The 27,683-nt window shown below is 36.7% G+C and overlaps 2 protein-coding genes across 3 annotated transcripts in view; one reads left to right on the top strand and one right to left on the bottom strand.

Annotated features, from left to right (window-relative positions):
* The window catches only part of LOC124365344 (protein eyes shut), a 38,593-nt gene extending 13,954 nt beyond the window's left edge, over positions 1 to 24,639 (bottom strand). Inside the window, exons 1-3 of the mRNA XM_046821319.1 lie at positions 24,557 to 24,639; positions 5,531 to 5,693; positions 1,390 to 1,538 (exon numbers count right to left, since the gene is read on the bottom strand). Of these exons, the coding sequence (XP_046677275.1) occupies positions 1,390 to 1,538; positions 5,531 to 5,652 (271 nt within the window). The 5' untranslated portion in view covers positions 5,653 to 5,693; positions 24,557 to 24,639. The remainder of the gene's footprint in view (positions 1 to 1,389; positions 1,539 to 5,530; positions 5,694 to 24,556) is intronic.
* Positions 1 to 27,683, top strand: part of LOC124364234 (MKRN2 opposite strand protein) — a 50,921-nt gene that overhangs the window by 11,943 nt on the left and 11,295 nt on the right. Inside the window, exon 1 of one of the 2 annotated variants that reach the window (XM_046819559.1) lies at positions 7,343 to 7,397. The exons of the other annotated variant lie outside the window; for it this stretch is intronic. The gene's annotated coding sequence lies outside the window, so the exon portion shown is untranslated. Of the gene's footprint in view, positions 1 to 7,342; positions 7,398 to 27,683 lie in introns of those variants that run through there. 2 annotated transcript variants of the gene reach the window in all.

Below are 27,683 nucleotides of genomic sequence, written 5' to 3'. Positions count from 1 at the left end.
ATAACCTACTGTTAAGTGGAACCATATAGGAATTATTTTGTAAAGTACTGTAATGTAAAACCCTTGAAATTCTTATTTTAACAACAAATAGTTACATAATAAAACTCAAAATAAATGCATATTATTTGGCAAGAAATACATATTAAAGCCGCACGAAAAGTCAATCACTTTACTGAAACTCAAATATAATAGGATTGGCAAGAAACAGAAGTTGAGATCAAATCCTGAGGGTGGTTATTGCTTTGATTCATGCCTAAAAATAATTTATTTTCATTACAATTAATTAATAATTATTTTATTGGTATGTAAACATTTTCATTGTAAAAATTTTCAGATTAATTTCAAGGGAAGGGAAGGCTTAAGGGAAAAATAAAATGAAGCAACTAACAAGAAAATCCAAGTCATACAAGGAGCAAGTAACAAGAAAATCAAAAGTTATGCAATGGAGCAAATAACAAAAAAATCTAAATTCATTAAATGGAGCAAGTAGTAAGAAAATCAAAAGTCATGAAATGGAGCAAGCAACAAGAAAATCAAAAGTCATGAAATGGAGCAATTAACAAGAAAATCTAAAGTCATAAAATGGAGCAATTAACAAGAAAATCAAATCATAAAATGGAGCAAGTAACAAGAAAATCAAAAGTCATGAAATGGAGCAATTAACAAGAAAATCAAAAGTCATAACAAGAAAATCAAAAGTCATGAAAATGGAGCAATTAACAAGAAAATCAAAAGTTATGCAATGGAGCAAATAACAAAAAAATCTAAATTCATTAAATGGAGCAAGTAGTAAGAAAATCAAAAGTCATGAAATGGAGCAAGCAACAAGAAAATCAAAAGTCATGAAATGGAGCAATTAACAAGAAAATCTAAAGTCATAAAATGGAGCAATTAACAAGAAAATCAAAAGTCATAAAATGGAGCAAGTAACAAGAAAATCAAAAGTCATGAAATGGAGCAATTAACAAGAAAATCAAAAGTTATAACAAGAAAATCAAAAGTCATGAAATGGAGCAATTAACAAGAAAATCAAAAGTCATGAGATGTAGCAAGCAACAAGAAAATCAAAAGTCATAAATGGAGCAAGTAACAAGAAAATCAAATGTCATGAAATGGAGCAATTAACAAGAAAATCAAAAGTCATGAAATGGAGCAAGCAACAAGAATATCAAAAGTCATGAAATGGAGCAATTAACAAGAAAATCAAAAGTCATGAAATGGAGCAAGTAACAAGAAAATCAAAATTCATGAAATTGAGCAATTAACAAGCAAATCAAAAGTCATGAAATGGAGCAAGTAACAAGAAAATCAAAAGTGGTGCGAAAAGCCCAAGATCCATCTGATATGTATACATCCATGACAGTAGTAATAGCCCCTGGATGATCTTACCAACAAAGCCTTCCGGACAGGAACAGTTGTAGGTGGCAACTCCATCGTGACAGATCCCGCCGTTGAGACAAGGTGAAGACCAGCACTCGTCCCAGTTGGTCTGGCAGTGAACTCCAGTGTAGCCATCGATACAGTAGCAGGTGAAAGAACTGCTATAACAACCAGTTATTGTCTGTATGCTCATTGATTTTATAAACATACCCAAAGGCATAAATAAGTATGTATTTTTAATGTAATCAGAAGTTCCATAAAAAGAAAGCTGGAAGAGATGTGCCCAATGCTCATACATGAGATTTTACACCTTGAATTTTGTAAATTACCTCAAAAAATCGGAAATTTATTCAAATATTGTAGCACATTACAATAGTATTTTTGGACCGAATCGTATAATTCAATTTGGCCGTAAATCTGTTGAGAGCTACAATCAGCTGGGTTTGGTTCCAGAGGTTTTTCCATGGCTGAAACGGAGCAATGTGCGCAAATGTGCACAGAAGTAAAAACCACTAGCTCAGAAGTTAGACTTGTCTTCGAGTCAAAGAGGGAACCAGCGTCGAATGTATTATCACTACTTCTCGCTTGTAAATTTTGAACCTTGTTCACAACTCGCTCCTAGCAGGAACAAGAACAGTTGTCCTGATGAACGGTACTTACTCTCGCTAATTCCAACCGACCGCGAACAATATGTTAACGTTTGTTCGAGTAAATTAAGATGGATATCTTAGAATTAAATTTACACTTTACCGAAGGAAGTCTTTTTTTCTCTCTTAGGGCAAGAAGCTTATAGATTGCACCTAGTCCTATAAGGACCTTTGCGCTGCTTCCAGAGTGTCAGGATTTTCTGGATTGGTAAGGTTGGGGGTAGGGACCGCCTACTATCGAGATCCATGAGGAAGAAATTAGGGCACTAATCTCAAGTCATGTCCCCTCGAAATAAGAGGAGGCCAGCCAAAACTTGAAATAACTCTGAACCAGCCTTTCCAGTCAAAGCAGGCAGGGGTGGCATATCCTTATGTTGAGGCTAGCAAGAACTTCTGACACTTAGGTAACGAACCCCACCAACTCCAACAGTCTTCTCCTGCAGTATACTAGACCTATCGAATTACCATTTCACCCCAGAATCTCGACATTTGCGGTTAGTGATGTGCCGCTCCTGGACATCCATAAGGTTGTCCAGATTAAAGTGACACATCGGCTTTTGCTGTGGCCAGTGGTAGGTTCAACTGGAAGGTATAAACCAGCCAGAAATGATCCCTTCTGGATTGAAAGGAAGTCTTGAAAAATAAGATAAGGACTAAAAGTCGTCGCAGTTTGGTCGACCACGATCATTAGATAAACTTACCTGGAGTATGTTCATTTGATTGTCTTTAACCGTTCGGGAATGTAAATAACCTTCTGTTGGTCGACGGAAACTGTTACCCCGACCAATGGAGTGATCAGATCCACTGAAATTGGAGGAGGTTACGTGTACCTGGGTTCAAGAGGTTACAGGTTAGGTCTGTTTGTTCACATTTGAGTATCATTGTTGCCAACTGTTCATTTACAGTTACAATTTTACCTACCGAGAACGTAATCGTGAGTGCCTAACAGAATATTATTTTAATTTTCTTACAAGAATTTCACAGTAAAATTTTTATAATTGGTTACTTTAATAAAATAAGAAAGTAAACATTCACAATAAAAAATTGAAATATTATATTAGGTACTAAAGATATAGGCAATGTATTTTTTTCGTTTTGACGTGACAACGTCATTAGGTTGCGGCTCGGAGTCACTCATGAAAAAGTGTAACGCCCGGTAACGTTACGATGCCCGTCCAGTGGGTCCGCCGCACGGGATAAAGCAGATAACTATGTTTATTCGTGAAAATGTGGAGTGCTTAGATTCGTCATTTACAACAACTACAACAATAAAGGTAAATAATTGTACACTGATATTTCATTATCGTAAACTATGATTGATTGATTAATTGTTAGATTGACACAAAAGTTGAGAAACTGAGTTTATAGGTTATGTCATACTATTGACAAATGTTGATAGTGTTAAGTAAATTATTAGTTTAAATCACTCTGCAATCAATCGTAATTCAGTCGATTGAGAAGAAACAGCGCGTATTGCTAGTCAAACATTTAAAATAACAAATTATAACCTCTAACCTGTCATAACAGTGCGACCAAACAAACGAACTAAACCGACCAATCACCACGCGCGGAGTTAGAATTTAACTGTGTTTAGCAAGAATTTCAAATTCCAATTTTAGTAAATGTTTTATTAAACTTTACCATTTACAATAACAAATTTAATTAATTTCAAATTATGTACAATGTTTTAGTAAACAAAATATATTTCTATAGTTAAAATTTGTGCAATTCTTATTTTCATTCAATTCCTTGTTCCTATTGTGCAATTTAATAATATTCATATCAATAAATATTCTACCGAGAAAAAGATGTTGTCACGTAAAATCTTCGCCCGTAAAACCGACTTTACAGGCAACCATAATTTTTTTACTTATGATTGTTAATTTCCTCCTTGCTTGCACATTTTAAGTGCAAGTAGCTAAATGTGACCTCAATATCTCAAAAAATTAGAATATTATTATGTAAGAAATACGATATTTATTATATAAGCAATATAATTTAGCTTATATTTCGTTCAAAAAAATTATCTACAGAATCACCGTAATTCATTCCGATTCAATCAGAATACTATAAAATAGCTTTTGAAATAAATAATAGAGACGTTTAAGAATCAAAATTGTTTTTTGTGATAAGAAAGAAAACCTTAAGATATTTGAGAATCAAATATTATCCTACGGTTGCTAAGGGAATAATGAGAATACAGTTGACATGATCCAAGCAATTTCCATAAACATAAGTGTGGCTGTTACGAGAGAAGGGTTGCTTGCATGTGACTATCGCATAATTTACCTTGTCTGCCAAAATTACGCATTAAACGAGAAAATCGCCCGTAAAGCGGTCTAATCATATTTCACAGAAGTACTGTCCTGTTGTCGTTGAGTGCCATATTTTGATGTAATAACCAACATTTGACTTATTGGTGTACTTATAGTACAAATCTTTGTTCCAATCTTTGTTTATCCAAGACTTTCTAATGGCATTCAACATTATATGTTAAAACATTAACTGTAAAGCTAAGAGAATATGTACGAGTATTTGAACAATTAAAGCTCAATGTGGAGGACATAATCGTCTGATATACATACGCAACATAAGATAATTATGTTAAAGTAAGAGATACTCACGGTAGGATCGTACATCTGCTATGGACAACATTACCTGTTGATATCGTGCTTGCAAACCTCACATGGGAAAGGAATATTTGGACAAGATAATCATACAATTTGACAGGATCGTGAATCTGCTATGGACAGCATTACCTGTTGATATCGTCTTTGCAAATCTCTCATAAGGTTGGAATATTGACACAAGATAATCACACATCTTGATAGGATCGTGAATCTGTTATGGACAGCATTACCTGTTGATACCGTACTTGCAAATCTACATACGAAAGGAATATTGAGACAAGATAATCACACACATTGATAGGATCGTGAATCTGTTTTTGACAGTATTGCCTGTTGATATCGTACTTGCAAATCTCTCATAAGGTTGGAATATTGACACAAGATAATCACACATCTTGTAAGGTTCGTGAATCTGTATGGACAGCATTACCTGTTGATATCGTACTTGCAAATCTCTCATAAGGTTGGAATATTGACACAAGATAATCACACATCTTGTAAGGTTCGTGAATCTGTATGGACAGCATTACCTGTTGATATCGTACTTGTAAATCTCTCATAAGGTTGGAATATTGACACAAGATAATCACACATCTTGTAAGGGTCGTGAATCTGTATGGACAGCATTACCTGTTGATATCGTACTTGCAAATCTCTCATAAGGTTGGAATATTGACACAAGATAATCACACATCTTGTAAGGTTCGTGAATCTGTATGGACAGCATTACCTGTTGATATCGTACTTGCAAATCTCTCATAAGGTTGGAATATTGACACAAGATAATCACACATCTTGATAGGATCGTAAATCTGCTATGGACAGCATTGCTTGTTGATACTGGTCTTAAAAATCGCACACAAACAACATTACCTGTTGAGCTCATCCATGCAGATGCCATAGAAGCAGGGGTTGCTGAGACAGGAGAAGCCTGCCGTGGTGGTGTCGAGAAGTAACCACGTGGCCACCAGCAGGCCTCCAGACCACCAAACCATCAGGTGTCACATGGCGTGTCTACCGTGCCACATTTTCCCATCTAGAACATATCACATATGTTAGTGTCACACATCGATGGCACTGGTGCTCCTACATACTAGTCAGTAGTACACTGTGCTGAACTTTTACGAGGAAGTGTATTAATAACTAATATCCGGTGGACAATATTTGATGATATTCTCCCCATTGATTAGTGTTGTAGTTACCATTGCTGATTCTTTGAAATTAAACAAAATATTTAAAATTAGTAGTCCCAAAATAAGTAGAAAAGATTTGTCTGTCTGAATATACTTAACATTGCATTTCACGTTTTTACAGTAGGCCTACCAGAGTCTTAAAAAGTGTAGAAAGTTATTAAGTAATAATATTGATTTATTAAGCATGAAAAGCTTTTAATAAACCGATACGACGGAGTACGACAGAACGAAATTAAAAAGTAACTGCTCAGTCAGACAGACTTCCCTTTGACATTTTGACCGCAAAATCAAAAGTGATCTTCCTTGGACCTAGAGAAATCCATGAACCAAGTTTCAAGACTCAAGGACTTTTCTATCAAGAGTTATCGCACAGTCAGACAGACTTCCCTTTGACATTTGACCGAAGAATCAAAAGTGATCTTCCTTGGACCCAGAGAAATCCATGAACCAAGTTTCAAGGCTCTAGGACTTTTCTATCAAGAGTTATCGCTCAGTCATACAGACTTCCCTTTGACATTTTAGTCGCAAAATCAATAGTGATCTTCCTTGGACCAAGAGAAATTCCATGTACCAAGTTTCAAGACTCTGGGACCTTTCTATCAAGAGTTATCGCACAGTCAGACAGACTCCCTTTGACATTTTGACCACAAAATCAATAGTGATCTTCCTTGGACCTAGAGAAATTCATGTACCAAGTTTCAAGGCTCTAGGGCCTTTCTATCAAGAGTTATCGCACAGATAGACAGACTTCCCTTTGACATTTGACCGAAGAATCAAAAGTGATCTTCCTTGAACCAAGAGAAATCCATGTACCAAGTTTCAAGGCTCTAGGGCCTTTCTATCAAGAGTTATCGCAGTCAGACAAACAACTGTAATATTAAAAATGCCCTGTCAAGTCCTTAATGAAGTCATGCAATTTGATGTACGTACATCACAATTTGATTGTAAAGCTACAATCAACATTTAATGAAACTTGATACACCTAAACAACTCGTCACGCGTGTTAACAGTGCGGCGTTGGTATTGTCACGAAGCAACATTCAAGTTCTGTTGTTGTTTGAATGTTGTCAATCTTAATTAATTGAGAAATACAATAAAACTATGATATCCCCTTAAGGGAAAACAATTTTTAAATACAGGCATACACACATTCGTAGGAGTGTGTCTGAAAATAGCAGTGTACATGTCTGGTGATAGAATGTATCCCAGAAGTTCGTGTTGCACGAAGTTTGCTCTAGAATTGCGTAATGGCAGGTAATTTTGACAATGTTTGGAGCATTGAAAGTAGGCGTTGAATAATTTGTTCGTTTTCCGATATATGTGCATTTCTATAACGTTATTGGAATAAAAAAACTTGGCCCTTTCCCAATTTTAACCACAAATCTTGTTAAAATAGTCACAGCCATTGTGTATGGGCGGCAGTTCATTATCCAGCAAATGTAAGGCGTGTCCGACAATCAGATGAGCTGCTCTCGAACGCCCAGTTGTTAGTATACAGTTCATCCAGTCCAGTCGTGGACAGATAGACTTATAGCAGCTCTTGACAGGTAAATTAATTCATTTGTTGTAAAACAACTAGTGATCGTATTGGAGGCACTGAAATCACGTAATTATTTTAAGTTACACTTGTCCGTTCCTTAGCTATCTATTTCGTATTCAGTGCCGTACATACATGTCGGTAAATTCTTGTATTTGTAACTGCCGAGGAAAATTAGAATTGTAAAAATGTAACAAGAACTCATGTCATGGGAAGTGTTGAATTCTTGGAAACATAGGTCGACATTCTAAGGCACAACCCTTCCTACCATAATTACGGTATGTTTAAAAACTCGGTTGCCCCACCGTGTAAAGATCGTGTCAGCAATATCGTAGTGCACTCAACTATGCACCTGATGAGACAGTGAGACTGCCACTTCACCTATTTATAGGTATCTCTGATGTCGAAATGATGCGACTTTCTTTTGATCTCTTTAGACCACATGACTCCAGATTCCAGGAGTCAAGTCCTAGAGAGCGTCAGATACCAGGCGCTGCAATAAAGGAAGCTGAACTGGAGCTAAATTCAACATTCAAATTGAATCGACCCTTTCCTACCATAGCTACGTTATGTGTATCCTCATTGTATTATTAATTAACATGTCGACTGCCCTAAACGCCAGTAATATCTTGTTCAATATTGTAGTATTTATATCAAAAGAAGGTTCAAGGGCAAACTTGAATCACGTCTTATCATTTTATATAAAATGTCATTGATGATTTGAAGCTTCTTTTGATCTGAACAGAAATGTAATCACGATCACTCAATATAGAGCCGCAGTGAAGTTGTGAACTACGTGTATTACTGTATATCTAGAAAATTGTACAGCAGTTAAAATGGCGTCTTTTCTAGATAATCTTATTTTACTTTGTCATCAGAGATCGTGCTCGTTTAAGTTACCAAAATGGTGGCTATAGTTAGTGCTGTCAGTTAGTCAGGGACGTAGCCAGCGAGGGAGTTTCAAAGGGGTCTGTACCCCCACCAAATGTAAGTTTTTCAATTAATTTTTTAGTAAACGATTAATATTATTTAAATAATTCATTATTACTGACATGTGCTGCTGAAATATCGTTCTCAACAAAGAAACCGACCAAGAACTTTTGATCAAAATCAAGGATCAAAATGGGGCCTTACTCTCTGTCCACTACGGGAAAATATCACTTGTCTTGACCCCTCCTCCTCCCCACCAAAAAAAAAAAAAAAACAAAAACAAAATGTGGCTAGGTTTTTGCAGCTAGTTCAAAAAACGTAACACAAATGGGTCACTAAAAAAATGGGTTGTGGTTTGGGGTCACTAATTGAGTTGTTGATTTTCAAATCGTATGTAACCGACTTTTTCAAACTAACGTGTCTGGAAGGAAAGCACTCAAAGTATAATTTCGTCGACAGTTTGTGTTATCGCGGAAAGTTCGAGAGGTTCGGCAGGTCTCTGTCATGGAACGCTAACGTGCCCCGCTGTTGTTTATCAGGGCATTGATTGTGCGAGACCGCTCATGGCACGGCCCGGCAGCTGCGTAAACGCTTTCACTGTCGATCGTACGATTTGTACGTGGTCTGCGGTTCGATGTGACGATTTTTATATCGTGGAAAGATAGTGTTGTATTAGATTGGTTTTTCCAAAGAGTGTTATATCACCAATCGCCTACATATTTAATGCAGCCTGCTAGCCTACTTCAGTGTAACAAATAAGTCAATCAACTATTACCGTATAATCGGAACACAAAAAGACAGTTTGCTCGATAGCTCCTATTGACAAACAATACCATTACCTGTTCGCTTCCCTAGAATACGATTTGTATGTTAATACTAGCTCTTTATATACGACGGCATCAAAAATACACCAGACGGGAAGCATTTTCGGCCTGAAGTAGATAATTTTAACTGAAGTATGCTTCTATGACCTACTAGTGCATATATTTTATTGATCGGAACAATAACACAAATAACAAATACTTTATACCGGAAGTGATAACAAGGACTGGAAATATACGCTTTTTGATTGAAATAGGCTTCTTTGATTTAATCATGTATATATTTCCTAAATTTGGGCATCAATGCAAATTCTATTGCGGTACCGGATATACCTTAGATTGCAAGGGCAGAAAATTGCACTTTTTATTAAATTAGGCTCTTATACCTACGTATGTATATGTTTTTGATCATGGCAGTAAGGTAAACCCTTCTATGGCATCTGAAATATAATTTATTCGGACCACAAGTTCTGCACAAACAAAACCCAGAAAAAAGGTCCAGTTGCAATTGTTAACATTTGAATTTCTTAACTATGAACACTGAAATAAAAGTTTCCATATACCTACTCAAAATTATCATAGGGCTTCATCATATTGCATCATAAGTACTTTCACTGAAAAAATTACGAACTTCGACTTTCCCTAGGCCACTGCCTAGAGTAGTTCTAGTGTAACCGAGATTTTTGGAGTTATCCATCCATATAATTCCCGTATAACGAAATATTTCCCCGGATGAAATTAACCGCTACTTTGCTGGCTTGGGCGGCGATAACAGTGTGAACCCGGAAAGGCTCGCTTTTTATAAGCACGCTACTTGCGAAAAGGTGCAATATAAATTTCAGTTTCGGTAGGTGAGCGAGAGTGAGGTAAAAAACATTATCAACACTATCTCCACAGCGGCCTTTGGCATTGACGGAATTTCAATCGACATGGTCAGAGCAGTTAGTCCTTTCTGTATCGGGGCTATCACCCATATCATTAATCTCTCTCTCTCCTCTGGCCAATTCCCCTCTGGATGGAAAAAAGCCTGGTCATCCCTCTTCCCAAAAATAGTAATCTTACAAGTGTGTCCGAGGTTAGGCCCATTTCCATTTTACCAGTTCTGTCTAAGGTATTGGAAAGAATTGTGACAAATCAGTTGGTTTCCTTCCTGGAGTGCAGCGGTGTTTTGCCCGATAGTTAGTCTGGTTTCAGGAAGGGTTTCATTACGACATCTGCTCTACTAAGTTTTACAAACCAACTGTTTTCCGCCAGGGATAAGAATTTCTGTAGAAGTTTATCTGCTCTTGATTTCTCACATGCATTTAATTCAGTGAATTTTGATATGTTTTTGTCTAAGCTGCATTACTACGGTTTTGATCGGGTTTCATCAATGTGGTTTCGCTCTTATCTGATCGACAGTACCCAGGTAACCAGGGTGAATGATCGTCTTTCAGGGATTGCTCTCAAGAAGTCAGGGGTTCCTCAGGGTAGCTGCTTAGGTCCTATTATGTTTCTATTGTATACTGCGGATCTTAATCTTGAGTTATCATTCTGTTCCCTTTACTCGTACGCTGATGACACTCAGCTTGTGTTGTCATATCCTCCATTACAGTCTTCCTTGGCAATGCAGCGGATTAATGCTGATTTGTTGAGGGTCAGGCTCTGGGCTGAAGATCACGAGCTTCAGTTGAATCCAAGAAAGTGTTCACTTGTTAATTTTTACCTCTCTTCAAATGCAGTCTTTCTTAGTAATGGACCCTTGGGAGTTTCCTTTGGAGGTGTTCCTTTGCAGGTTTCGGACACAGTAAAGATCCTTGGCGTTACTTTTGACAAGCAGTTAACCTTCTTGAACCATGTTCAAAATATCAATCGTGGTGTAATGAATAGGTTAAGAGTATTGTTTAGGTTTAAGGGGTTACTCCAGGAGGAAGTGAAACTTAAGACTGTCAAGGCTGTGGTTTTCCCAGTTATTGTTTATGCTCTTCCTGTATTTGGGAGAAGATTGACCCTTGAGGGTACGGTCGTGATTGATAGGTTACAGAACTCTGCTGTAAGATTTGTGTACGGCCTGAGAAAATTTGATCACGTTAGCCAGTATCGCCGTACAGCAAGGATCCTTCCGATAAAGTGCATTTTCAAACTTCAGGTGGCTTGCCTTGTTCACAAGGTGTTGCTGACGGGAAAGCCCTCTTACCTCAGGGGGATGCTACAGACCAGGGCTGAGATTAGGGACTGTCACACTCGGCAGGACGCCATGCTGGAGGTGCCCAGGGTCAGGCTGGAGATGGGGAGGAATTGATTTAGATACTTTGGCCCCCAGATATACAACAGCGTCCCTCACAGTCTAAAGGCTTATGGATATTCCTCGTTTAAAAACAATCTCAGATTGGCTTTGGAGGAGGAGTGTTTCATCCCTAAATAGCTGTTTAATGTAATGTATTATCGGTTTTATTAGTTTAATTTAGTATTTCTCGGATGATGATAGATAGATTTGTATGTGCCTTGATTGAAAATGTATGACTTGAGTTATTTTGAAAAACAACAATGTAATTTTGAAAATCGCTTCAAATAAAGACGTTATTTATTTATTTATTATAGAATCTTTTAGAGACATTTGCGTTATATCACTGGCATTCATAAAATCTGTTTCACTCTCCGACTACATAGCACCAAAATACTGTTCTTCTAACTAAGGTCCACGTGTTCTAGAATAAATCAAGAGGTTTGAATATCTTCCAATGACCAACACGTATCTTATGAGTGTTTATTATTCTATACAAAAATTGTGTGCAAATGGCGTTTCTGTTGTGCAGTAGGAAATTATGTGCAACGTCAAAGGTAACTGCTAGTAATGTATAAAAGGTATTCAATACAAAGTTCTCAGAGTAGTGCTTTTAAACTTTTTTCCAGGACTCTACACCCTTGTTCCAATTGTGTTTGTTATCAATCCTGGGTAAATATCTAAATGCAGAGAAATATTAATTGAATTATGTGACTTGCCCGTAGCATTTCCATGCCAAATTTGGATGAAAGCCTACCAAGGAAAACAGAGCATTCTTTTTCACAGTTTCCATAATAAAGCTTCGCACCTTGGCCATTGAATTTCGTTCTTGATCTTGAGATAACCTTAAAAATAAAATCTATACGCCGAGTTCCATTCTGCATGGTTTCCGCAATGGTTGACCATTGCGCTCTGTCTCTTGGGTCTAATTAGGCTGATTAATGAACATGAGTTTCGTATTTGAAAGGCTAACAATTCTGCCAGATTTGGGAAAACCCTGACTGAACTACTGCACCTGTAGTGTTTCCAGACGAACATTGAAGTTCCGTTGCATGCCGAATGTTTCACTAGGTTTGGCGAATTTTTGAAATTCAATAAAGTTGGCGTTGTGTTGTGATTACGTTGTAGAAGTAAAATGTAGTTTTGTCACGAATTCAGACACTCAATGTGCAATAAATGTCGCCTGTTCACGCCAAGTTGATGTTGCGTCGATGGTTGATGACAACGCGGCGTTGATGCGTTGACGAGTGGCGGCGCGGCGGTCGATACGTACAACCGGATGACAATGTTCGGTATCGACCACCTGTCCACAGTCATGTAATGATTGCTTAATTTACGTCAGCATTCGCCTGTCCTGTTCGCGGTACTTTATCGCCGCCTTCGATTGTTTGTCATAGCAGTTCCATTCTCGGTGGAACAACACGGAGTGCACTGAGAGTCACGCTAAGTGGGATGTCGTGATTTGTGACTGTACTCGTGATCTGGGACTGTACCGAGCGCTTGTATCTGCATCCACAAATTCGTTTTAGCACAGTTTGCCAGGAGTTTTATTTTTATTTTAGCTCGTTCACGTTATTTTTAGTGTATACTTTTGGTTTCGTGACGAAATCTCATCTATCACCTTAACACGGCACGGTCGAAGTTGGGAGCTTCCTTCGAAACAAGGTGCAAACTGGGACCATAAATAATAATTTTAGATAGTGCAGAAGTAATTCGTACAAGTGTACGATCAATATTTTGATTATATGTGTTCATAATTACGTGTATACTTAATGCCATGTCAGTAAACAAAACTCCTTTGAGCAAACGCGTAAACTGGGGGATTTCCAAAAATACCTACACATTTTATTTTGACCGACGCTGACCATATCTCACTGAAAAAATTGTGTCTTTTACACGGAGTTTTTATATTGTGTATGCTCTGAAGGAAACAGGATTTTCCCGGACATTTGCTATCGTTCAGTGAAACAAGAAATCAGTAACACTACGTTTCGAAATCTGCAATCTGATCTCTTCTTCAGGTAAACAACTAACCTAATACATAATTATAAACTAGGTAAAAATAAACAAATCATATCAAGAAGTGCATGATATTTTATTGCACTCCTTCGCACTGCTTTGAAGGAGTACACCACGCCTTCTTGCCTTTGCCAACCCTACGTGCAACATCCACCCTTAGTTCCTGGTCTCGCGTGTCAGCCAAACGCAGATAAGAGGGTGGCAGCTCTCGCTGTGCGACGTGTTCATTCTGGTGTTTATAGTCCAAGTTGGCAACTTCCTTGCCACGCAGTCTTCATTTGGCAGAAACTTGGCTCGCAACGCGGATGTTCGGAGTTGTAAATTACTTTGCCGAACTAATTTATCACCAGCAAATTATAATGATGGCTCGTATTCTGCAAATATTAAAAGTGGCGATTTTATTTTCGTTTTGATCAAAACACAGTTTTAGACATGATTTGGTGATTCTTTGATGGTCACGAATGTTTGCACTTATTGATGAGTATTTATCAGCCAAAGATGTTATGTTTGATAATGTTTCTTCTTATTAATCCTAGAAGATCAGTCTAAAGGCGTTAAAAGCGCCATCGTCTTAATTTTTCCTTCTCCTTGCCTCAGCCGTGCAGGCCATATTATAATCTTAATATGTGAGTGTTTAATATATATATATATATTAAAGACTATTTAAGCCAATAAGCAACACACTTCAAGACGTTAAGGATTTAACAAACCTACTGGTAACGAACAATCTTCACCTTCATCATCACACTCTTCACATCATAGTTTAAACAATGAAGAATTCACCTGAACTCATGAAAAACTTTAGATACCATGCTTACAAATTAGCTCAATTAAAATGTCATATTTCGTTTTTGAATGCTTGTCTATCAATTGGTCTCACACCACATGGTCTCCGTCTGAAATTCCCGGGTTTTGCTTTACCTCCATCCCTACACAATAGCATACACCTATATGCTGCAAAGGGTTAACCTAGAACTTACACGGCTAGTATTGAATTCTTATAGGATTTTGGCACATGAACATGACGCACATCTGTACAAGATTTTCATTTCACTTTCTTATGAAAAAAACGGTACAGATATTATTAAATTTTATAATGAAATCCTACTTGGCACTAAAAGATTTATGAGTAACAAATCTCAAAAACTTCTCCATAAACTGTCAGTGCTACGAAATGAACTTCACACAGTGAAATCAGAAGATACACTATCTCAAGTGATTCCTCAAAATTATGCTACTTCATCTCCAAGCGATTATCAAAGCGACAAAAACAACCCAAAAAAACACTACAAAAATGCTTCAAAATTAAATAAAAATAATCATAACACTGATGACTCTCTGATAAACATTGAACATTTATCCATTTACAAACCTTCGTCTAAAGAAAATTTGGTATTAAAGAAAGGCCTAACCTTTTCCCCTACACCATACAAATTTAATCACATTAACTTCGTAACCGATGCTTTGGAATTCGCAAGAAACATAAGAATAAAATATTATTTCAGTCAAAACCCTTGTGATGATAAAAATAGAACTCCTCAATGTTTACTAAAATTCAAAGATCGTTCGGGATGGCAACCTCCACCACTTCCACTAGAACACCCTGTTGAGCAATTCATAAGTTTAATTTTGGCAAATATTTCAAATCCTGATCTGCCAGACAGTCTTCCTAATTCTAAAAACATATCTCATGCTGAACGAAAAGCAATTAGGTCACTTCAAAATAATTTATCAAATTATGATTTTGCCTTCGGACAAAGGCAATTCTATTGTAATTTTAAACAAGGTTGATCACATAAAAGAGGCAGAAAGACAGCTACAGTAAGTGATAGTTCTACGTACAAACAAATTGATGAAGAACTAACATCAGCATTTAACCAAGAAATCCATGAATACCTTACTCAAGAGGCTGCTAATGAGGATCTTTCAGATGATATGCTAAATCTTCTTGTCCCAACAGCACCGAAAACACCAATTTTCTACCATTTACCAAAAATACATAAACCATCGAGACCACCTCCTGGCAGACCTTTCGTGGCAAGCATCGGTTCTCCTACAGAGCGAATCTCAGCATTCGTAGATGACAACCTGCAACCCCTGGTGAGAAATCTTCCATCCTACATCAAAGACACCGGACACTTTTTATCAAGACTCAAGGATGTTCACCAGCCACTTCCTGATGAGACGATTCTTGTGACGATAGATGTAGAATCGCTTTACACTAACATTCCACATCAAGGTGGTCTGGAAGCCGCCACACATTTTCATGAAAGAAGGCCAAATAATACTAAACCTTCAACAAACTTTCTAACCTCACTCATTCATTTAATTTTATTAATGAATAATTTCAAATTCATGGATCAGAACTATCTCCAAATTTAAGGAACGGCGATGGGTACTCGAATGGCCCCATCATACGCCAACCTTTTTATGGGATTTGTAGAACAAAATTTTCTTAAAACTCAAAATTTCCTTCCTTTATTGTGGCTAAGATTTATAGATGATATTTTTGTAGTCTGGAATCATGGGTTAGAGGAAAATTCATCATATCTTTGATAGTTTAAATAAATTTTCATGTCTTAACTTTAATTGGAATATTAATCACAAAATCGTTACTTTTTTGGATGTTGAAGTTTTTCTAGAAAATCGTATTTTAAAACCAAAATACATGTTAAGGGTACTAATAAAATGAATTACTTACATTACAGTAGCTGCCATCCAAATCATGTAAAAAAGTCCATTCCAAAAAGTCTTTCCCTTAGAGCCAAATCCTTATGTACAAACGCTTCAGATTTCAAAATTTACAAAAGCAAACTTACTAAAGAGCTCTTTCTAACAGGGGATACCCTAAAAAACTTTTGAACCGGCAGCTCAGACAACCAAAAAAGGCTACAAATATTCCAAATCACTTCCAAAATGATCCTAAATTTATAACAAAATTTTATCCTGGTTTGCACAAATTCAATAGAGTTATGAAAATTGGCTATGATTTAAAAAAAAAAACTCGCCCTTAACTGAGAAATTATTGTCCAGGCCACCTAGAATAGTATTTAATAGACCTAAAAATTTGAAGAATATGCTTGTAAGGCCCAATATTCATGTTGGAAAAAATTATGAAAATTTATCTTTTGGCTGTGAACCTTATAATAAACCACGGTGTGGTATTTGCAAAATTATGGATAAGACCGATCAATTCCAAAGTAGCGTCACTAAAAAGACTTATCCAATAGCTGGTAAATTGGACTGTACCTCCAACAATTCAATTTACCAGCTAACCTGTAGGTTTTGTCCCAAGGACTACATTGGGCAAACCTCAAATTCTTTGCGGGTAAGAATGACCGGTCACCGTTTTTCTATCAATCACAAAGACGACAAAAAACCAGTAGCCTTACACGCTATTCACCATAACAAAAGCTTTGAGGATTGTTACAAACTCAAAGCTATAAGCAAAATTACTCCTTGTGAAAACAGCTCTCGAAATGATTTAAATTTAAGGAATAATGAATTGGCACACCAACTTATATTAAAATCTAAACAACCATATGGACTTAACATTTCGCTAAATTATTGTTTTCGACTTCAATAATTAGATTGTGATACAAATTTACCTAAATTCAATATTATGTTATTATTGTTAAATTAACAACTAATCAAAACTTGTTTACATATCAAAATTGTATCTACATTTAGAATGTTTATTATCAAGTGTTTCTTCTTTTGTTTGTTTATTTTATTCTGTGTATATTTTAAAAGTGTACTTGAAAAAGTTGTTAATTACAACAAAATATTGTAGTTTTCTTTTGAAACTGCTCTAAGAGACTATATATACCATTTATAAATGTAGTACTGTATTTTATTTTATTTTATTTATGAGTATATTTTATTTCAATTAATGTATATTTATGAAAACTTTAATGGATGTACAGGAACTATCTAGTGGATATAAAAGTGTGTATAAATGTGAATTAAATGGATATCTGGTGGATATTCTAAAAAAAATTCACACAAGATCCAGTGGATATACACTGGTCATCTGGTAGACATTTCAAATATCTATGGATGATCTAGTGTATATGTAGTGTACATGAATGGATTTATCTAATGTGCATAGAATACCCACAGAAACTTCACAGGATATACATGGTAGACATATAGAATTAGGCCATTGGATATCTTGTATATCGTTGATATCCATGGTGGACATACATTGTATATATGGTGTATTTATCAAATGTGTACATTTGATAAATGTACATTTGAGATTCTCCTATGTATAGAATATACACAGTAGAGCTACAGGATATACATGGTGGGTATACACGGGATATACAGAATCGAGACATTTGGATATCTTATGTATATTCTGTGGATACCACTGTATATCTATTGTATATCGTGGATATCCATGATGCACATACAATGGATAGGTTTGTGCTGTATGGGTTTGTCTCAGCCGTGCAGGCCATATAATCTTAATATGTGAGTGTTTAGTATATACATTAATATGGCATAAGGATAACACGAAGACGTTCCGCACTTTGAGTCCAGAGACGTCGACGGCTTGAGGACCTCGACCGCAGCGCGCACTACCAGATGGATGGGTGACATGACAGGGTTAAACAACCGGCCTGAAGGTTATCACGTGGGTGAAGTTACCACACGAAACGATGACAGACCGGCCGAATGTATATTTAAGCAGGATAGGGGTTGGGATCGATAGTGACACGCGACTGGAGGCAAGAGCGACGGCCCCAGGCCCGACCCCTGGGGTCCCCCCGACTTACTTACCGTCACATCAATCTGGACTTTCCCGACTTTACACCAACCGGGAAGATTTACTGTTATGTCCTTACTAAGTTAGCTGTAGAACAATTTGTCGGTAAATGTAATGTCTTGAACTGTTTTGAATTAACTTGGCTATATTTGTTCCTATGCTGTGCTAAGAACATGCGGTCCAATACGGTCTATCTACATTTGTAGGTTTAAATTCCTCCTATAACCTTTTCTGAACAGTTTAACCCTGTTAGAATCCGCCATATTGCCATGTCGTTCTTCTAGTTACAACTGTCTGAGCGTTAGTGAGGTTTATCACTCAAGGGGCTGAACAGTTTGCATCTGTCTGTCTATCTGTTCGCACAATACCTGAGGACGAACTCAAATATAGACTTTAATTTGAAAATTAAAGTGACTCCAGATGCAAATTAAAATGAGTAAATTAAGACAAAATATGTCATCACCAGGACCTGAGTCAGGCAGTATTTTGTTGAAGGCCTCAAGATATAGATGCCGGAGGATAATTTGGCACGTACAGAATCAATGTGATCATTATATGTCAACCCCATAAAAAAGTGTATTCCAAGGATTTTGTTTGTATGGACTTCTTCCAATAAGGTGTCTCCTAACATTACGGTAGTCTGAAGGACGAAGGAAAAATTCACAACTAATATTTTTTTAGATAATTTTGTAATTTTGTTTTGATAACTTAGTTGTACATTTATATTGATTACATTTTGGTCAACAATATTGAGATCGGTAAAGGTTTGAGGTTCAAATTTTCACTTCGTTTTTATCGTCAGCATACTGTACGATTCGCACGTACTGTAATGATGGCCCTGTGTAATTTACATTACATAAAAATAGGACTGGACTGAGAATAGATCCCTGAGGGACTCCGTAATAAGATTAAATGAATTTGACATTTAATTGGATTGAAATATGGATTCTTTTGCTTTCTATGACTAAAAAATGATCTCACCCACTTGTGAGGAACTTCTCGAATGCCATGAGATTCCTTTGTCTGGCAGTATACTAAGAGAAAGGTGAACTGGAGCTAAACTTACCATTCACATTGGTTTAGAGTGTTTAAACTTAAAGGTTATTTAGGATTTCAGTAATATGCTAAATTTCCATCCAAAATTAATCTATAGGGTGAAGAGATTATACTGCTTCTGTCGGTGGGTTAAGGCCATCGCGCGCTGAGAGGAAATAAGACTGCCCATTGTGACCTTCAAGCTAAACTTTTAAAGTGTTAGAAGAGTGTGTAACATATTGACTTGTTCCACGAAAGCGTTCTGCAACTTTAGTTTTGTTCTTTGTTTAAAGCACGTTCACGACTGTGGCTTATTTTCGGACTTATTTGTTTGCCGTCGAATTTTTCAATAATAATGGCAAACAACCGGAATATTTTTTTACGTTAAACGTCTAAGTATAACTATAAATTTATGGAAAATTCGCAGTTTTTCACACAAAAATTCAATATGTGTTCAATGTTTCTCCGTGTACCCCAAGGGGCAAAGAAATTATGTGTATAGGTATTTATTTAAGCGCGGGATCACATTTAAAAACCAACAACAACAAAAACAGGAAAACAATAAAAACTCAACACGGAAATGCATAGCAATGTGTACCTCATCGGGCGCACGACGCGCTTAACAAAAGCCCGGTGTGTACCCGATCTGGTACATGACTGCAGTTGTGAAAGATCGCGTGTACCCGGTGGGGTACACGTCGTGTTGAACGTGTTCAAGTTTGTTAATGACGATGGGAAGATCATAGAAATTCGAAGATTTGCCATCGTTATATGTTACACAATGTATAACACAGCCTCTCGAGGATTGAAATCTATCCTCTTGTCCAGGTATGAATATACTCGTAATTAATACACGAAAAAATATAAAAATACAATTTTCTGGTATGGTATGGTTGAACCTTTTTCTTTCTCTAATTTTTGCTTTCTTTTGTATATACTTAATTACATTTTCACCTGACGAAGAGGATAGATTTCAATCCTTGAAACGTTGTTTTATTCATTTTATTGTGTGTTAAAGCTCATTATTAGATTATTATGACTTCGTTCTCAAGATATTCTGTAGACAGACAGACGATTAATTTTACTAGCCCCTTAAGCAATAGCCTTCGCTGACGCTCAGTCAAATCTCGTGTAGGGACATTCACCATCATCGAACTCGATTCTGCCTATATAGAGACAAGGTAGGATTAAGCCACAACACGTGTCGTACAACAGACTTCGCTATGGCTGCATGCAATATTTGAAGTGTGTAGCCACATGTGTTACTGCCACATTAAAAAATATCACATGATTGTAATCAGTTGATCTATTCAGCTATTTTCGTGTTTTAAGCATGGTTTTAAGACCAATGTAAAAATCTTCACTAACGCTCAGCCAAATACTATGTGAAACGCACCACCATCGAAATCGATGGTGTTTGTATGGTTCAAAATTGCCAGTTAGACAAGTTTCAAAATGACGTCACTTTAAACACGATGGTGCAACACTAATTACAATGCACCGCATGTTTGTGTTGTATGTTTATGTTGTATGGCCTGTCATGTTACGGTGGTTGCCTGCTGCTTCCTCCTCATTGTGACCAACCTGTCTCCTCTTCGCCCGCACATCATCATCGCCATTACCATTCCACTTCCGGTCTTTACACCTGGTTAACGGTGCTCCCAGCTTCCGCCGACAGGTGATTGGTTGAAAAGCGCAATCACACTTATCTTTTCAGCGCTGTGCTGTTGGTAATATGTTACTTTTTTATGGGACGATTCAAATTACTCGAGTGTTGTTAATGATGAGTGTTTGTCCTGGTGAAAGGCCGAATTATTATTTTTGAAAAGCCGATTTGTAGGATAATGGGAATCTTCATTTTACATTTTACCAACCCCCTTTTTTTGTCCTGAGGGAAAAGGACGGTTTGTCCCCGCGGTTAGTCCTAGAAGGACCTTTGCGCCTCCCTTACTTAAATTTGTGTCCTCAGAGTCCGAGGCTTTTGCAGAAGCCTATCAGATTTGAGGGATCCTTTTCTCTGATGTCCTTGGAACAGAGGAGATATGCTCCCAGGAATCTTTTCCGAATTTTTGAGATGGCAGGACAATTTAACCAAATATGCTCTGCTGATTCCTCCTCTTCTCCACAGAGTCTACATTCTTCAGTCTGGCTAAGCCCCACCCTCATAAGATGTTTCCTTAGGAGCCCATGTTCTGTCAACATCCCTAATATCGGTCTTAAATCCTCCTTACTCTGATCTAGGAGAGCGATTTAAATTTACTTCTGTATTATTAATTCTTTACTTGGCAGAACATAGAGAGCGCTTCCAATCAATTGATTCTAGACCTGCCGTAATGATGTATCAAAATGGATTCATACTATGTAAAATATTAAATCGGGATATATCACATTCTGACAAGGAAGGAGTACGCCACACCGTGTGTCGTAACAGGCTTCGCTAAGGTTGCTTGAAAAATTTCAAATCTATATCCCATTCCATTCGAGATCTACTCCAGACAGACAGTCATAGAAGAAAAGAAAAATTTGTCAAAAACTGTGTCAGCGTACTGAGTGATGACTTTAATGGCCTTATCCAAATTCCATGCACCATCATAGATCCCATTCTTGTCTGTACAGAAATGGAGTTTCATAAAAAAGTGTCTTTCCAACTTTAATGAATCATTCTGTAAAACATACTTGTGTCTAAGTCATCTATTGGACTATAAGGGATGGAAATGTAATCGGAATAATTAGAACGATCGCCTTTGGAAAACGACGATTGCTTTATGTAGATCTGCAGGTGTCAGAGACCTAATTTACTGAAATTGCCAATCTCTGGAAAAGCTTGCTATGTGAGATCCCAATCTCTAAACCCTGGTTTCTAGAAGCTTCTGGTATCTAGATCTCAATCCAAAGAGATAAAGCCAAAGAGCTGTTTCTGAAAGCTCCTTGTATAAATGTCAGTGCTTATCAAATGGAAAATCTCGGATTCTGCAATCCTGTTTGTGTATTGAAAACTCTGAACCGTGACAGTTCAAGGCTTTTGAAAATCCCGCCCTCGCTCTCCCCAATCTCCGAGCGATCTGCGTTTCTGAGAGATCCTGGCTTATAAATGCTCCCGATCTTTAAAAAAATCTCGATCTCCGGATTTCTAAAATCCCTGACTCTGCGAGATTCCGGTCTTTGAGTGGTAAGACTTTAGTGGTCCAGGATCATCCGGGAAGTAGAATTCATTGTCTTCTTCGACTATTGCCCTTTTGGTTAAAGTTCATACAAAATACGAGTATTTAGTCATGAAAAGTCACTACTACAGTCGAAAACCCGCCTCCAAAAGTCACTACAGGCGCTCAAAAACGACACTCAGTTAAATATGTTCCAGGAAAAAACCATGCACGATTTGGTTGTAAACCGATTCACCCATAATACTGTGAGAGTATTTGTGTCAAATGAGGATTTGACACTAAAGCTCCGCCTCCTTGGCTTCAAAATCACTCGAAATCTGCTTCGGATATCGCATATTTTGTGGAAATTTATATGGCGATTGGGGATAAATTCCATTAATACAAGTTTGACTCTAGAATAATTGTGTGAGAGACAAATTTGATCCTAAAGCTACACTGCTTTCGTTGCAAACACTCAATAAATTGTGTATTTGTTCTATAGAACGTGTAAACTTAAGTTTGAATACCCATACTATGCCTTATTCATTAGACTATACTTCCTAAAGACGCAATTTGCAGCAATGCACGATAACAGACCAGTGACCAAGAGGTTCAGTGCAAGCTTGGAATACAAGGGAAATCTCGGCAGTAAACCACAATATGACTTTGTTATGTAAAATTAAATATTAATATTGTCCGAATATAATCTTATTAAACAACACATATTTTACTCAGTTGTTATGCAACTACACTGACTTCCTACTTTTTCAGTTTAATGGTGGATTTAGAAGCTTTAGAAGCCCTGGATTGACTATAAATGGTTTGGTAGTATGTTTAAGGTTCATAACCCATACCAATAAACATGGCAAAACTAAATGTTAACCATTTTGAGATATAGTGCACGGTTTGCACAGTTTACGTAGACCATTGTACACATATGGCAGTTTGTCATATCTTAGTTGAATAAAATTATTATTATTTGCTGAAGTTATTGTTTTAACTTTCCTTAAATATATTGATAATGTGAGATAAACTCACCCCATTGGATCTGGTATCATGAAGTTATCTGAGAATTTTGGAAATGGAATATATATTTTCTAATTTTAGATCGTAAATATCAGTTAGACACAATCAAGCAGTAATGCCAACGTACTTCAAAAAATATTAAACCTCTAAGATGTTATTTTATGGTACACGTAGTTCTGGCATTCTAGAAGCTCTTTTCTTATTGGATTGACTTTATAAATTTTAAAAACAAACACTCCAATAATATACTTTTTATTTCTGTGAGGCCTTTCGTCCTCAAGGAACACATCATCAGACTCACGTAACTGTATAAAAGTGGTTACAATAATAATATAAACAATTGTGTACTTAAATAAAAACGTATGTCATTAAAAATACAAGGAGATAATACTCTATCACTGGAAAGTATCTATGTGAAACATTATTATTGTATATATTAATGTAACCGCTTTTATTTAGTTATGTGGGTCTGATGATGTGTTTCTTGAGTACAAAGGCCTCACAGAAATAAAAAGTATACTATTTGAGTGTTTGTTTTTAGATTTATATACACAGTAGTTATGACATTTTATCAGAATTTAAATAGAGCACAGTATTAATTGTGTATTAATATATACAGTCACCAAATAAATATCATTCCCTACTATTATTTACTGACAGTAAACTACTTGAATGAAATCTTTCACTCCTCTTTCGCAAAGTCCCCTAAAAGAATCGATACAGTTTTTAGCGAATGGCATAAAATTTAGTGAAGATTTTAAATTTAGAATTTAGAACTTTCATGACATGGGAGACTTAATTAAGCTTAGTAACGAATGCATTTAATGAAATATTCGTTATAAATTGCTACAAACGAATGCAATTTTATATCGTAGCTTCAGTATGTCCCTTTTTTTCCAGCAGTTGTATTGCATTTTTCAGGAAATAAATTACCTATACATTTTTAATAAATAAATAAAAAATTCTATAGCAAAAATTAAAATGTTGTTTAGGTTACGTATAAATAAAAATATTTTGTTCATTCACTGACCGGTTTTGCTCGCCAAAAAGCACTAAATACGAATTGAAATATCAATAGTATATACTAATACTATATTACGGCAAGTAATTTTTATTATTGTAAATGACTTATAATAATAATAATAAAAATAATAAAATTACCCGCCAGATAGTAGCGGCCCGAGCTGTAGTGGAGGCACCGCTTACACTGTCCCTTCCTCCTCCACGGTGTCTGTCGTGGCTGGTGTATCCATGGATACAGCGTAAACAACACGCCACCCCCCCCCCCTCTCCCCTCGCCTAACTCGTGCTCCAACATTAACTCGTAAACTTACAGTCTTTATCATTATCAAGGTCGGCCTTTCCGAGTTTTTAACTGTAACAATCTCGAATCACAGTGCACCTATAAAATAATTACTTTACATCCATTTGTAGTTTTCATTGATTTGTTATTTTGGAAGGAGATAAGCATGAATGCAAGAAGCATTTCTCCTGGTTTTGAATGTAAGAAGGGTACACACATACCCTTGCTTCTTGTGTTAAACTCGGTCTTCCTTGAATACATGCCTGTCAGCATCTCCTTAATTCACGGCGGTTCTCGTAGGAGGGTTTCTTAATTAATAATCAACCACTACCTAGACTGACGTAGAAGACGGGGACTTACTAGATTAGAGATATAATATATTAATCTTTTATAGATTAGAGAAAACATCAATTTGGATGTAATCTTGGGGCAATTCTTATCACCCCTTGGATATCAGAGTTTTAGTGACAGATGCCACATAGGAATGGCTGTGTGAATTTCTGCTCCTTGATTGTATGTTGCTTTAAAACTGTCTTTAGCGCATTCTTTCCCAACACGATATTTCAGTCGACATGTATGACTGTGTAATGGTATGCCTTATTCAAAGACCCTGGGTCTACTATAGTTTCTAATACCGGTCATTGTCACTAGTTCATAGTAAAATCTAATATATATGGTTGATGACAGTAGTATGAGTTATTTATGGTTGTTGCAATTATAGTATATGAAATTTTCATGACTGATGTCAGCAGTATATGTTCATGGTTGATGCCATTATTAGGAGCATTCGTAGTTGACGTCATAATTAAAGCTATTCTTGATTGATGCTAGTAGTAAAAGCTGTTCATGGTTTATGTTGGTAGTACACCCTATTCATGGTTGACGTTATAATTAAAGCTATTCTTGATTGATGCTAGTAGTAACAGCTATACATGGTTAATGTTGGTAGTACACCCTATTCATGGTTGGTGTCATTAGTAGGAGCATTTATGGTTGACGTTATGGTTAAAGCTATTCTTGATTAATGCGAGTAATAACAGCTAGTCATGGTTGATGTTAGTAGTAAACACTATTTATGGTTGATGCCATTAGGCTATCATGGTTGACGTCATAGTTAAAGCTATTCTTGATCGTTGCGAGTAATAACAGCTAGTCATGGTTGATGTTAGTTGTAAACACTATTTATAGTTGATGCCATTAGGCTATCATGGTTGACGTCATAGTCAAAGCTATTCTTGATTGGTGCGAGTAATAACAGCTAGTCATGGTTGATGTTCGTAGTCACTACTCATGGTTGATATAGTTAAAGCTATTCTTGATCGGTGCGAGTAATAACAGCTAGTCATGGTTGTTGTTATTAGTAAACACTATTTATGGTTGATGCAATTTGGCATTCATGGTTGATGTCATAGGTAAAGCTATTCTTGATTGGTGCGGTGTGAGTAATATAACAGCTAGTCATGGTTGATGTTCGTAGTTTTCCATGTAGTTCGTAGTAATTGCTATTCATGGTTACCAAGCCTCCTGTTTAAAAGAGGCAGGGAATTTTTAGAAAATCGATAGGTGGAAGAAGGCGTGGCAGACTGAACCCAATGTACTGTATTTTTATCCGGTTAAGACTTTTTTCGCGTTGGCCATGGGTACAATATTTTCTTACGAACCCCTCGAATAAATATTGAGGAATAGAGATTGATAAGCCCAAAATTCACAACTAGTCTCCTAGCGCGAACAGTCTTAGGGTAATAATATAAACTGAAATAGGTATATAAAACGTATAAATAGGTAGAATAACAAGACCACCAGAGCAGGAGGGCCTGCAGGGTTCATTTAAACCGTCCTTTTCTCTGCGTTGAATTCGGGTAAGGTAAACAAGGATGAGCATTGCGTTATCAGTGCCCATCCCACTATACTATTCCTATTTGTATATCTTCATTCAGGATTTCTTAGGCAAAATACGGAAATTGCAGAGACTACAGTATTTATACTATACATAGAATATACGAACTGGCAAAAAGGTACGTTGTCTTCAGTACGTGTATCCGAAACTGGGTTAAACGGAATACTTCCTTTAATCTCGACTGTAATATATTCATTGTCAAAACCATCTCATTGTTTCCCAGCAGGTTTGTTCATTTCTGAGATACTTGGATACCCTTTCTCTGGTATACATTAACAAGTTAGTGGATGTAACCTCTCGGATGCATTTCGTGATTAAAACTTTATTCTGTGGTGTAAATTATTTTCTGAATCTAAGAAATCAAAGCTACCGAAACATTTTTAATTAAAAAATTATAGTGACAGGAGGAGAATCGCTACTGAACAACTCCGCCGGCAGACATAATCATTTAGCACCACAAGACCATTAATTTAATGTATGTGATATGGTGGCTAATCGAATTGCATTAGTTATAACCTTAATTTTAATCTTGGGAGTTAGCAGTGAAGCAGTTTCACGTTCGAACTGCAGTCAGTTGATAGCCCAATTCGTCTATCATCCCACACCTTGAAAGGTTCATATCCATCAAAGATTCTATTTGTTAGTGACCTTTGGGTCAAACCCGATTCAAAATACACCCTGACATCATTTGTTATACCTTCTTTTGAGTTAAGTATTGTCAAGGGGCCTGGAAGGTAACCGCAATGATGGTTATTAAATATCTTGTTTTTTGATGGTGAGGAATTTTGATGATCAGGTACCCAGTCTATTACGATTGTGGAGCATTTATAGACAGATGGATGCAACATTCAAAATTATGGATTTCATTTCTTATTTAAAGCTTTGTAGGTCATCCATTTGGAAGTGTATTTTTGGCACATGACCACCTTGGTTCTCCATACTAACTATTTACATACAAGTAGATTCCAGCTAATCCGAACTAATTGGGACCGAACTCTGTTCGGATTAGCGGGAATCCGGAATAGGCGGATTTCACGAATAATATCGGCGTTGACCGGCTCGTGGACAGGTGAAAGCCGGAAGGGAAG

Source organism: Homalodisca vitripennis, chromosome 6, assembly GCF_021130785.1.
Source record: "Homalodisca vitripennis isolate AUS2020 chromosome 6, UT_GWSS_2.1, whole genome shotgun sequence".
NCBI lineage: Eukaryota > Metazoa > Arthropoda > Insecta > Hemiptera > Cicadellidae > Homalodisca > Homalodisca vitripennis.
Note: the sequence above shows the minus strand (reverse complement) of the source record. Positions and strands in the feature narration are given on the sequence as shown.